Below are 15,004 nucleotides of genomic sequence, written 5' to 3'. Positions count from 1 at the left end.
GTTTAATTTGATTTTTTTATTGTTTATAATAAGTTATTACATGTTTGGAATCTTAGATGTTTGATTTGGCATGTTTAGGCAATTTCTAGCAAAATTGCGTTATTGTTTCAATTGGTGTTTTTGGCATGAGATATGATCTGAACTAAAATGATATTTTATGTTTGAGGTATACTACTGATCTTTAAGGAATTGTAATATTGATTCATGTTGAGTTGGTTCATATTGGCTTAGTTTGCGAAACTAGCTAGTTTTACGCTAATATGCCATGTTTTCGGATTCGATATGTTGTGTTGACTTAGGATTTTATTTGAACCCATATTGTATGTTAAGGAATTATTATAATCTGATATAAAGTGTTTGGTTTGGCGATTCGTGTTTGATCCCGTTTTGGGCTAAGTGTCATGTATGCTTAATTGGCTTTATTTATGCAAGGCATGCTTATTTGATTCTATATGTTTGGTCATATCATGTGTTATAATTTGTGTGGTTAGTATGCATGCTAGAGTTGATATAGTTTGATTTTCTTTGGTTTGGGTTATACTTGGGGCACACAATTTGTGAGAAGAAGTTTGGCAATTATGATAACTCCGTTCACTCGCCACTTTAAATTTTAACTTGGTTTACTATTTTTAACTATGTTATTTAAATTGTATCCTAGATTATTTTTTCAAAGTGGAAATTCGATTTGATGTAGCTATCGTATGACTTTAGCTATGTATTTAGTATGCGTGTTTGCTCTGTGTTTGATGTATGTCTTGGTTCGTTGATGTTTGTGCTAGTCCTATGTGGCGTTTAGTTGTCTCTAGAGTTAGGACTTATTTTAATTATTATTTATATTTTCTTAGACTCATCGATTGTTCGTGTGTTAGAGTACAACCAGGTTTAGTGCTTGCCGAGTTTTGTGGGAATTTACAAGCAGTGGGTTTATATTGCTACTTACCGTTTTATTAATTAAATTGTATATTTTGTATATATATTGTATACGCGGTTTTCGAACTGTTTTTTGAACTTATGGATCTTAATTTGAAAGGGCTACTCGATGAGCATCATCGAGACCGTGTGCGCACCGGTATGATCATTTTGTATTTGAGGTAGGTTGGAGATTCGTCTCACCTTAGTGGGCGCCGGTGAAAGATACGTCTCTTAGGACTCACGTGATTTATTTAAGTGGTAATCGAGGATCGTTTACGAAGATACGTCGTACCGGCACGCAGGGGCGGATCTAACCTTGGGCTCCGGTAGGCTTGAGCACGGGCTGCCGCCGGAAATCCTGAGGACCACCGCTGCTCTTCTGAAAGCCAGCCATGGCTGCCTTGAGGGGCTGATTTCATTGAAGAGTGAAAGTCAGCCATGGCCGCCACTGTTCTTCTGAAACACGCAAGAAGAAGCTGTTTGCCTTCTATTTTGTTTTAATTAAAGAGGCCAAAACGACGTCGTTTTGGCCTCAGTTTAATTAACAAAATAAGGGGCTAAAACGACGCCGTTTTGGCCTCTTGTTAGTTGTTTCATCCGCTCTGTTTTACAACAAAACAGATGAAACGGGACTGATGCTTATTAAATGCATCAGTCCCAAACTTTCCAGCATAATAAAAAGAATGCCCACCACCCTTCTTAATTAATACTCTATTTATAAATCACAAATGTTTCTATTCAATCCCTCAATTTTTCCTGTTTTATGGAATTTGAGATAAATATTATTATTTTCTAAATTCTCCAATCAAATTCTTTAACCTAATTTCAAAATCTACAACCTAATTTTTAAATATCATAACCTAATTTTTCAATTTCAAATTCTCCTCTAGAATCAATCAACCTCTAACTTTGGGTAAGCTTTTTAAAAAAAAATTATTTATATCAATTAATTTATTTGTCTTATTATGAAATAACTCTATTCAATTCTAATTTTTTAGGTTTTCCTCTTGATTTATTCATAAAAAATCAAAAAAGGAATTGAACTACAATTGCTTCGTATTGATCGAAACTAAAGTAATATTTATTGTTTGTTTTTTATTACATAATTTTATGAATGAATTTATTTATTATGTATTATTTAGCCCGGGCTGAAATGAATTTCTGGATCCGCCACTGCCGGCACGACAATTGAATTTAGATATTTGTGGTTTAGGGTTCTAATGCTTATCCATAATGATATCATGCTTTATAAATGTTTTTAAGGTTTTTCACTTAATAAATCTAAATGGTAGCATGAACTCATCTCAATATATTTGACCCCCGTTATTTTTCTATTTTCCAGGTTTATTTTTTAGCACGTCTGATTGATCTTCATTATTCTTTGGAGGTCTACTTTTATCTTAAATAAAGATGATCAAAACTTATTTAGAACTCTTAAACCGCAGTAGTACTAGTGTTATGTCTTTATTACATTAGACTTGTTGTTTTGTCGGGTTAGTCTGACTATTGGCTTTACTCCTATTGGCATGTTATTGCTTTAGATTGTGATTATTTATATACATGCCATGTTGTTGGAGTCTCGGAGTTTTGCCGAGCATTTTGGTTAAATGTTACTTATATCAATTGTTAGATTTATGTTGGAGTCTCGTTTCCCTCGAGCATTGGCTTTATGCAGGTTGTATGTTACGTTTGTTATCCGTGAAAATAGTTACGGGTTTTGAAGTTATCACACCCATATCCTAGCGCCGGTCACGATTTTTGAATTTGGTCTTGGCAAATAGTTTCTCTGTATAGTTTTAGTATACCACACAAATTAAAAAAGGTGTTTTTTTTGTCTTAAATTGTAAGAATAAAAACTAGGCATAATGCCTTAAAAAAACTCCGACCTTTCATCCCCTTTTCAATCCTACCCTGACGTTGAAAAATTGTCAATTTTACCCCAGGTTGTATTTTTTTTATTTCAATTGTACCCTGAAGCATAAAATTAACCTTTATTTATTTGACAAAAGTTCAATCATATTTTTTTAAAAATGATCAATTTAATATAAAAAGTTAATCTAATGCAAAAAGGGTCACTTTAGAAAAAATTTACCAAATAAAAAAAGTCAATTTTATGCTTTAGGGTATAATTAAAATGAAAAAATATAAAATAGGGTAAAACTGACAGATTTACAACATTAGGGTAGGATTGAAAAGGGGATGAAAGGTCAGAGTTTTTTTAAGACATTAAGCTTAAAAACTAATATAATTTTATTAATAAATTGATATTTTGATCCATCACATGGACATATAATTATAAGACGTGATAAATATAGAAAATTATAATTAAAATTATCTTAAATTTTTAAATATACAAATACATTTTATTTCATAGATAAATGAAAAAACAATCGAAAGAGTAGTAATGAGTTATAATTTAAATGGTATGCACTGACATCAAGGCTTAATGTCTTAAAAAACCCTGACCTTTCGTCCCCTTTTCAATCCTACCCTGACGTTGCAAATCTGTCAATTTTACCCTATTTTGCATTTTTTTCATTTTAATTGTACTCTAAATCATCAAATTGACCTTTTTTAATTTGGCAAAAATTCTCTAAATTGACCCTTTTTTGCATTAGATTAACTTTTTATATTAAATTGACCATTTTTAAAAGAATTTATTGAACTTTTTTCAAATAAATAAAGGTCGATTTTATGCTTCAGAATACAATTGAAATGAAAAAATGTAAATTGGGGTAAAATTGATAATTTTTCAACGTCAGGGTAGGATTGAAAAGGGGATGAAAGGTCGGGGGTTTTTTAAGACATTAAGCCCTGACATTAAACTATTATGTCGTGGTTTAATTTCAAATCCTCCTATAAAATATTATTATTTTTCAATTATAAAAAAAAAGAATAACTAACTTCGTCTAATTTCCACCATATACTCTTCTTCATCGTCAAATAACATTCTTTAGATCATTCCTCGTATTCCATTACTATTAGAACATTGTTTCCCATAAAAACGTTGAAAACGTATCGCTTCAATATAAATGCGTTCCACATCATTTCTTTCTTTATAGGGTCCATGAAGTTTTTTTGAACGGGTCTCAAATATGAGACAGCACCTTTAAACCTTACACATTCAGATTAATTCCCATTTGAGCCGTGTAGGTCTCTTATGGGAGGCAAATTCTGGCCCCAAATTTTTAACGGCTGCATACATGAATACGGTTCGAACCAGCGACCTCACTTAAACTAGAAAAGCGCCTTACCAACTCATCTACGCCTTGAGGTTATTCCACATCATTATTAATGGGCTTAATTACTTAAAAACCACTCACCTTGAACTTTTTTTTTCGTTTATACCATGACCTAGGAAAAAATTCATTTATACCCTGACGTATGTATTTATGTTTCACCTCTACCCCAAAACACTAACTTAATCTCTTTCCATCAAGAAAAAAGTTTAAAATAGTTCTTCATTTTTAACCTAAGCTAATTAGAGTTTAATTAGAAATGAATTTTTCTCTAAATGAAGGACTATTTTAAACTTTTTTTTAAATGAAAAGAGGTTAATTTAGTGCCACGGGGTAGAGGTGAAACATAAACACATACGTCAGGGTATAAATGAATTTTTTTCTAGGTCAGGGTATAAACGAAAAAAAAAATCAAGGTGGGCGGTTTTTAAGTAATTAAGCCTTATTAATGCCACATGATTAGAAATAATAACTACAAATTATTTGGAGTAAGATTAAAATAACGAAACTTTTTTTTTACATTTTTAAAAATAATGTTTTTAATTTGTTTTTCAAATTTATTGATATTTTCATCTGTCAATCACTATGTTAGTTGAATTAATCAAAAGGTCACTATATCAATAATAAATTTATCTTTCTTCACAAAATTCAATAAACTCACAAAGAAATTGTTTAAAAAAATAATTAAAATTGTTTATTTATAATTATTTTAAAGTAGAAAATTTTATATTTAAAAAAAAATTAGAATGTGAAATTAGGAGTTAAAATTTTAAAAATATAAAATTAATTGGTTTTTATAAAAAATAACAAAAAATAAAACTCTTCACCAAAGAGAGAAAAAAAATTCTCCTAAATCTGTAAAGAATATGCTAATTCAAAATGAATATAAAATAATTAAATTTTTTTAAAATAATATGATCATTTTTGGTTTATAAAAGTTTATAAAAATATAAATTCAAAAAATAATTAAAATATATTTTTAGTTATCTATTTGAATAAGTCAACTGACATAGTTAACAAACAGAATAAATTTCATCACATGTTAAAATTATTTTTTAGAATTATGAGGAAGTATAATTTTCCAAACCGAATCGATTGGTTCTGTTGTTAAAATCAAACTGAACCGAATAACCAAATTTTAGTATCATATCAATTAAAATCAAAACGAACCAATTAGTTCGGTTTGATTTTTCAATTTTTTAAAGCGCTAGTATTATCTCTAATAAAACTATATTTTATGATTGATTTTATAGCTGGGAGTTGTTTTCACCAACTTATACATTATGTACATTACAAAAATAATACAACAAAGTTTGCAAAACCTAAACTTATACAATGATCACTTTGCCTATAAATTAACACACATCTCCAAACCAAATGTCCATCATAATTAACTTTCTTCCTTCCATATAAAAATACATTCTCCAAAAACAAAAAAAATGGGTTCTAATGAGCAAATTTATACAGTTACTATGAGCAAAAAAGAGGTGGTGGCTGCAGTATTACCAGTGCAAGATCATTGGCTACCACTCTCAAACCTTGATTTGCTTCTTCCTCCAGTTGATGTGGGTGTTTTCTTCTGTTACAAGAAACCAAAACTGAGTTTTGGGGCTATGGTTAATGTTCTTAAAAAGGCCATGGCTCAGGCTCTGGTGTCATACTATCCTTTTGCTGGTGAGGTTGTGGCTAACTCGGTGGGCGAGCCGGAGATTTTTTGCAACAACCGTGGTGTGGAGTTTTATGAGGCGGTTGCTGATGTTGAACTTGTGGAGTTAAACTTGTATAATCCTGATGAGTCTGTTGAAGCTAAACTCGTACCTCGCAAGGAGAATGGTGTTTTTGCTGTTCAGGTTCGTCTTCTTTTATATCTTTCCTTTTCCCTCGTTATCTCCTTAAATTGATCTTACCATGCGGAGTGCATTTGGTCGGTTCGATTAAATTCGGACTGAATTATCCGTAACTAAATTAATATAATTATTTTATATTTATAATTGAAACGATTAAATTGATCAAAATTAATTGAAAATGAATTAATTTAAATATTGAAAATAAAAAACTGACTGATTTTGTTGGTTCATCGGTTACATTGATAAATTATCAAATAAACATAAAGATTTAAAAATATATTAATTTGATTAGTTTGATTAACTAATAATTTAAAAATTGTACCCATAGCTAAACAAAAATATCTCTTTAGCCGAAATACTCAATGAAGTAAAAAAATTTAATTTAATTAACAAAAATAGATCTGTTAAATTTGTTTAACCAGATTTTTGTTCACCTCTAAATTTGACTACTGGCAGGGCAATACAATAAACCATTTTGAAAGTAGATATATCTAGAGTTAAATTTAAAATAAAAAATAATCAATAAATATTAAAAATAACATGTAATTTTGACTAATCATTGTAACATATGAATATAATGTCCTTATGAAAATGGTCAATTGCAATTTAAACCATATTTACTAAGTGGCTTCGCCGCCTCAACTAGTGTCATTCTTTTTACACCAACTATGTCAAATATGCATATATGCATATGTAAATACTGCAGGCCAAAATACGCCGAAAGAAATAATTAAAAATACATAAAAATTACTTTTTATTGTGTTTTATATAACTCTTTTGATATATATTTTTAACAGTTTTTCCCTCGCATTTTGCCAGTAAAATCCGACCAAATAGTTAAGACTTTCCGAGTATGTCTGAAGTCTTAATTTTGAATTTCAATAAAAGTGATGATTTAAGATCGATTAAAAATTTAAAAATTCAATTACTAACCATTAACTATTTATATAATTAGATTCTTTCTAAGTACAAAAAAAAGAATCATTTTTTCTTTAATTTTCGTCTTGTTTCCTTTATTTTCTGATTTTAGATAATAATTAGAATCTTACCAGACTGTTTTAAACTTTTGTATTGATGAGCTAGTTATTTCGTAGTCTTAACTAAAATAATTAGTTTACCCTAACTAAATTGCCTTCGTCTCCTTCTGATTGGCATGAGTACTAATCTAAACATGCCTTAATTTAATTAGCAACATGATTATATTATATATATATATAGTTAATGACGGAGTTCAGAAAGTGGGTGGCCAAACTGGCCATAGCATCCTATAAATATACCAAAATTTTATTCTTTTATAGTACAATTTAACTTTTTCATTTCGTAATTTGTATTTTATCTCATCCTAAAAAGTCGATAACTTTTTCATATATGTTTTTATGTCATCTAAGATAACTATTTACTAGAGGTGGCCATTTCCGGGTTGAATCGTGAACTGGACCGGTCAAACTCAAATCGTTTAAATTTTAAATTTGGTCTAAATCGGTTCTAAATCAAAACCGTCGGTTATAGGACAAAATTACTCGAGACTTATTATATTCCTGGAATAATATTTGCTAGCAAACACATAAAAGGGACAAACTTTCATTTAATTGGTTAAACCATTCCTGCTTTCTTTCTGCGTAAGCTACAAATTTTTAATATAAAACGATACGTTCTTGTCCATGTAATAGTACTAACAAGAACATAAAAAGAAAAATATGTCTCTATGAGGTAATATAATATACAATATATTCTAAATGTATTTGAACGAAATCATGTTTGGTAGGTTTCTATTTTTGCATTAATTAAACTATAAAATACAACATCGTCTTTCTCGGATCAAGAATGTGGTTATTTTTAACTGTTTTTCAAAAATAGTTTTACTCTTTAAAATTTTATAATAGAAGCTTTTTCTATTCGGATTTGGATTTCTATAAAAATCCATTTTGTATTTTATTCTCTGGACCGTGATTGTTGCCTTCTCTCTACGCCGTCACCACTTTAAGTGGGCCATTTATTATGCGAAAGTTTGGAGTTTGGATTTTTTTGCCATTATTTGTGGTCTTAATATATTTATTATTCATAAAAAAACTATAAAATAAATTTATCTATCTATAAATACGATTAAATTGAAAAATATATCACAAATAAAAAATTTCAACAGCTTAATTGAAAAAAATTATTTTTTAGTCAATCCTTTTCAAAATACAAATAAAAAAAGTCTAATTAATATAAATATGTTACAGTATAATTCAATATTTTAATTATATTTATAATAAATTAGTATATATTTTGAGGAAAATATAAACCACCATATATATGGTAAACAAATGTCACTAATCACTATGTCATAATAACTACGTTATTTTTTGAATTCAAACAACTACATAACTGCTTATATTCTAAATATTGTGTTTTTTTCTAATAATTGGGGGAGGGAGAGCGCTTGTGGGAGAATTTGAACTCAGAATCTTCACAGTTTACGATTCGGCGCTTACACCATTTGAACTACAGTTTGTTGGTTTAGATTGTCAAAGAAAGATATTAAACAAAAAGAAATAAAAAGACAGTTTAATAATTAACCAAACTGTAATAATTGCATAGTTAAGTGATCTTCAATACTCTATAATTAGTTATATTATCTTAAGACCATATATCAAATGAACCTACATTATCAAAAAAAAAAATGAACCTATTTAAACTCTTTGGACAGATTGGTTTCATATGTCCATGTCTCAAAAGTAATGATCTCACACTCAACCTATCAGTATTTTCGGGGCAAACTGTTCTTGTATATATCCACAATTAAGGTCTATTTGCCAAATAAAACACGATTTTAAAATTGTGTTAATTTGATCTATTATTTATTCGACATGTGCCAAATATATTCACAACTCCTTTGAAAAATGATTTAAATCTTTAAATAACAATATAAATTAATCATCTCAAAACAGTGACGTTTTGATACTCAAAGGAGTTGTGAATTTATTTAGCATATATTAAACAAATAATTGATCAGACATGATTTTTAAACTCGTGATATATTTGATAGACGGATCATAGTTGCGGATGTATATAAAAATATTTTTCCATTTTTCAGATGAAAATAGTAATAATTAGATGTCAAGCAAGTCTTTATTTATTTTTCAAATAACAAGTTCATTTGCTTCCAATCACAATTATAATATTTCAGGTGACAGAACTAAAATGTGGAGGAATTGTAGTAGCGTGCACATTCGACCATCGCATAGCAGATGCTTACTCAGCCAACATGTTTCTTGTATCATGGGCACAAACATCTCAATCCGAACCCATCTCCATCATTCCGTCCTTCCGACGATCTTTGCTTAACCCTAGACGTCCCGCTCATGTCGATCCTTCTATCGACAATCTTTACGTGCCCATCTCCTCACTTTTCTCATCGAAAAACTCGAAAACCGATAATAATGCCGATGAGCACCATGACGATGATGACCATCTTATTAGCCGCATATACTACGTCAAAAAAGACGAACTCGTTCGACTACAGTCGCTCGCTAGCGCTAACGGATACAAACGGACTAAACTCGAGGCGTTTAGTGCATTCTTATGGCAGCTTATTGCAAAATGTGCTAGTACTAATACAAAAAATGGGAAGGTAAAAATGTCGAAATTGGGGATCGTTGTCGATGGACGGACTAGATTATCAAACGGGAACGATTCGATGTGCGCTTATTTCGGAAACGTTCTTTCGATACCTTACGATAGCAAGAAAATTGATGAACTAGTTGAAAATAAGTTGAGTTGGGTGACAAATAATGTTCATGAGCTCTTGAATGAGGCAGTAACCAAGGAACATTTTCTAGGGTTAATTGATTGGGTAGAAGCACAAAGACCAGAGGCAGCAATATCTAAAATATATACAAGTAATAAAGAAGATGGACCAGCTTTTGTTGTATCTTCAGGGCAAAGATTTCCAATTTTAAAAATGGATTTTGGATGGGGTTTGCCTATTTTTGGATCATATCATTTTCCTTGGGGTGGAAAAACTGGTTATGTCATGCCAATGCCTAGTCCTCAAGGGAATGGAGATTGGATATTGTATATGCATCTTTTTAGTGACCAACTGGATTTCTTGGAGATTGAAGCTGCCAAGTTTTTTATGCCCTTGAATTGGGATGATCTTCAAGCATCTGCATGAGACTAGCTGGTGAGAGTGTTAAATATTTTTACGGTTATTCAATTATATTATTTTTATAAAAAGTTACCGACATTTAATTAATCATATTTTGATGATTCAGTATGCATTTTAAAAAACAACGGAAGGTTTTCGATTATTCGGGCTAAATTTTGCATGTGTGGGATGAGTGACACATTGACTACATCGGCTATATCGTAGATTTTTGCTTGAATTGATCGGACAACTTTCTGTTTTTTTTAATATAATAATTGAATGTCGGTAACTGTTTTATAATAATAATGTAATTAGGTAATTGTAAAAGTATTTAATGTGCCAGCACTACCATTGGGTTTTCTGGTATACTTCAATTATTTTCAGAATTATAAAATATCGAGTTCAATATTAAGTTGGAGTTGATGAATGTAATTTGTACGTGTGACCATTTCTATTTGTATATTACAAGTTAAAACCTAAGAATTTCAATATTTAAAAGCAAGATGTACTGTTTTTCTTTTATCATATACTAGGAGAGGTTCGAATATAAATTTTTTAAATTGTGTGGTTGGGATAATGATGATGTATTGCTACAACATGTTGAATTTAACCACTTTATACCTAAGATTATGGGTTTAGTAGATACTTAATTAGCACTCCTATGGGTATTAAAAAAATTTAATTTTTAAAATAAAATAAGTTGATATATGAAAAAATATCATATTTGCCCTCATTTGATATAACTAGTTTCGCATTACATGCTATGCACGTGGCTCGTAACGTAACTTCTCAATGAACATATTAGTAAATTTATTATAATTATATTAATTTTTTATTTATAATTAATATTAAATTAGTTAAGAATTTTTGTAAAAGTAAATATAATATACTCGGTTATTAAATTTTTTCCATACTAAATTTATTCTTCTTTTGGTTTTATAATAATCATAATTAAATAATTAACTTAATTTTATTAATAATATCTTTAAAAATAATAAGATAAAAATTTAAATAATAATATATTGACCAAATACTGTATTTTAATTTTGTAGTTCAATCAAACTAAAAGATAGGTATTCCTACTAATTTGGAGACAATTTAGCTAACTATTCTAATTAAGACTTTAATTACAATAGTGATTAATTAAATAACTAATTAGTTAATGACTATAAAACCTTTATTTAGTAGTAAACTGAAAAGGATTATTCAGTAAATTTGTTTGTCCCCCCCCCCCATTCGTGCTTTTAATAAATACTAGCGTTAAGCCACGTGCTACACACGTGAGCGACATTTGCATGACCCGTTATGTATATTTAATAGTAAGTAAAATAAAAAAATAAAATAGATAGTAAAATAAAAAAATAAAATAGTTTAATTGTTAATAAATTGTTATGAATATTTTTTTTATTTATATGGGGTACGCATGATATGATCCGTTGTTTAACTTAAATATTAGTTAAATTATTAAATATTTAGATATAAATATATTATTATATTTTTTCATATTTAGATTGAAATTGTATCATGCAAATGACATTTGCATGACCCGTCATATATATACACATAGGTAAGTAAAATTTAAAATATATTAATTATCTTATTTTTTATTAAATTATGAAATTTGTTTTACTCTCATCTTGAATTGTTCTATTTAAAATTTAGATTGTATTTATATTTAAATTATATATACCTTAAATTTATAATCGATAAGTTTTACAGTTTATATGAAATCTGCAAATTATAATCAATAACTTCTATAGTTTATTATGATATTTGAGAATTTATAATTTATAATCTATAACTCTTATAATCTGTTATAAAATTGGAAAAAGTTCAAGTGCTTACGTGTTACTTCAAGTGTGTGAATGAAAATACACATACATGGCTTAATTAATAAAAGCTTAATTTATAAGAAGTGATAATGTTGTAGTAAAAAGTACTAATACCGTAGTTAATAGTGTTTGAGGTCTAAGTATATGCTAATTCTAATATTATCATGGTCAATAGAGTTTTAAGTTTAACTAAATACTAATCCTTTTTTGTTATATTATTTAAATTAATTTTTTTTTATTTTTCTTTTTTTAGTAATAAATTTTACCCTTAATGAAGCCTATTAGCGTAATTTTGTCTGTCCCCCCCCCCCCTCCCCCCCCCCCTTCCCACATATAAGATAGTTATAGATATAGATAGATAGACTAGTTTCGCATTACATGCTACGCACGTGGCTCGTAATGCGACTTGTCAATTTAAATATTAATAATGTTTCACTACAACTATACCGATATATTTTATTGATCATTAATATTATATTAGTTAGAGTCTTTGATAGAAATAGAGACAATACTTCAATTGATTAATTTTAAAATTAATTAGATTAATATATTTTTAATTTAATAAATATATTTATTTGATAGTTATTAGCAAGAGATTAAATTAACAATCTTTTTTTTATACAAACTATGGACCATTTTTTATAAATACATTATTATGGCAGTAATAATAATATTTCTTATTAAATAAAACAATAATTCTTTAATAGTGTGATTTTGTAATTAATAAAAAAAGTAATTAAATTTGAAAATAGAAATTTGCAAACCAGATTAGCATTGATGGTTTCATGTTATATAAAATATAATATTTTTGAATTTTTTGTTTTGTTGTACTGTAAATCCAAACACTTGTAAGTTGTAATTGACTAAAATTATTAAGCTATATTTTAGAGTATAGATATCTTTGTTATTTAGTGTTTGAATTAAATTGTTATACTAATTAAGTAGGAAGAAAAATAAAATTAATGATATTGTTATTTATTGATATCAATTTTTTCAAGAGAAGTATATAAAGTAAAATATATAAAATTGACAATACGTCCCAAATTTATTTGCTACAGGAGTATAAAATTGGCTTGCCACAGGATTTACAATCAAATTATAATTTTCATCTAGTTCTTTAATTAGCCACAAAATCAAACAAAAAAAAAGGAAAACGAAACATAAAAAAAAAATCATGCATGAGACTTATATTGCCTTATACTACTATTCACCAGGTAATTTTTGAACATTGCGGGCAAAATTAGAGGACAAAAGGCGTATATATAAGTAGGTTTAGAGGTGTTTTGCTAATTGTGAAATTAAACGTTTTGTTACTTAAATCAAATTGACTACTTCAATTGCTTAATAAAAAAATCATTAAACTACTATTTTAAATGACCATAAAACCTTTCATTAAATAACCAAATAGTAATAAATTAGAAAGGGTTATTCGGTAAATTTGCCTGTCCCCCCCCCCCCCCTCCGTACTTTTATATATAGTATAGATAGATAGATATAGATTATTTAAAATGTTTAATAATTGTAGTTTTAAAGAAATTATTATTTTTTTTATTTACTTTAAAATTTTAACATATGCTTAATATATATTTAACCCTTTATATATATTAAATTTTAATTAAATTGCAAAAATATATTGATATGACCCGTATATATATATATATATATATATATATATATATATATATATATATATATATATATATATATATATATATTAATTAATTAATTAAATCATTTAAATTATAATATAAACTTGAATGATAGCTTTTGTGATTTTTTTCTCTAATTGTAGAAAAAGTTCTGTAAATTTTCTCAAGTCTTTAATCAATTATAATTTTACGTAATTTGGCAACACTATTTAATAATTGTATAGATAATATGTGTTTGTTTAAATCCTTAATTACTTCTACTGTAATTAAAATTATTTTAGTAGTAGTTTAGGACATGACTATTTCAAATAGAATTAGTCTTTGATATTAATTAAGACTAAATAATATTCATTATTTTCTTTATTAGAATTAATTTTGCATATAATTTTGATAAATTTCTTAACACATGTGCTTATACTTATATGACCCATTAAGCTGTACAGTTTTGAAGATTTTGTGATTCATTAATCTGAAGTAATTAGCTAGCGTCGATGTTAATTACTTAAAGAAGCAAATCAAATGTCAATTTTTAAGAGGCAACTGATAGTATTTGAATTAATACAAACTATATTTGGTTGTGTTTATTGCAATTTGTGTTGCAATACTAAAGTTACCGTAGTCAATAGAAAAAGATTAAAACCAACTATCAGTGTTTGAAACTAAATTAAATGCTAATCCTTTTTTATTCTTTTAGTGATTTATATCTATACTATATATAAAAGCACGGATGGGGGAGACAGGCAAATTTACCGAATAATCCTTTTCAGTTTAGTATTAAATAAAGGTTTTATAGTCATTATCTAATTAGTTATTTAATTAATTACTATTGTAATTAAAGTTCTAATTAGAATAGGTAGCTAACTTATCTCCAATTCAGTTTTAATATGTAAAAAATAACTAAATTGTCTCCAAATTAGTAGAAATACCTATCTTTTACTTTAATTAAACTACAAAATTAAAACATTGTATTTGGTCAATATATTATTATTTAAATTTCTATCTTATTATTATTTCTAAAAATATTATTAATAAAATTAAATTAATTATTTAATTATGGTTATTATAAAACCAAAAGAAGAATAAATTCAGTATGGAACAAATTTAATAACCGAATATATTATATTTACTTTAACAAATTTTTTTATCTAATTTAATATTAATTATAAATAAAAAATTGATATAATTATAATAAATTTACTAATATGTTCATTGACGTGTTACGTTACGAGCCACGTGCATAGCACGTAATGCGAAACTAGTTTTTTAATATGAACCCTTAATGAAATCTATTATCGTAATTTTGTCTGTCCTCCCCCTCCCCCCTCCCCTTTCCGACATATAAGATAGTTATAGATAGATGATAATTTATATCTTTTTATGAGTTTTATTGTCT

The 15,004-nt window shown here is 27.7% G+C and overlaps 1 protein-coding gene across 1 annotated transcript; it reads left to right on the top strand.

Annotated features, from left to right (window-relative positions):
* Positions 1-5,493: 5,493 nt before the first annotated feature.
* On the top strand, positions 5,494-10,632 carry LOC126654520 (coniferyl alcohol acyltransferase-like). The gene is made up of 2 exons (XM_050348406.2): positions 5,494-6,001; positions 9,171-10,632. Exons 1-2 carry the CDS (start codon positions 5,591-5,593, stop codon positions 10,155-10,157), a joined length of 1,398 nt encoding a protein of 465 aa, XP_050204363.1. The 5' UTR covers positions 5,494-5,590; the 3' UTR covers positions 10,158-10,632.
* The last annotated feature ends 4,372 nt before the right edge of the window (positions 10,633-15,004 follow it).

Source organism: Mercurialis annua, linkage group LG7 (genome assembly GCF_937616625.2).
Source record: "Mercurialis annua linkage group LG7, ddMerAnnu1.2, whole genome shotgun sequence".
Taxonomy (NCBI): Eukaryota; Viridiplantae; Streptophyta; class Magnoliopsida; order Malpighiales; family Euphorbiaceae; genus Mercurialis; species Mercurialis annua.
Note: the sequence above shows the minus strand (reverse complement) of the source record. Positions and strands in the feature narration are given on the sequence as shown.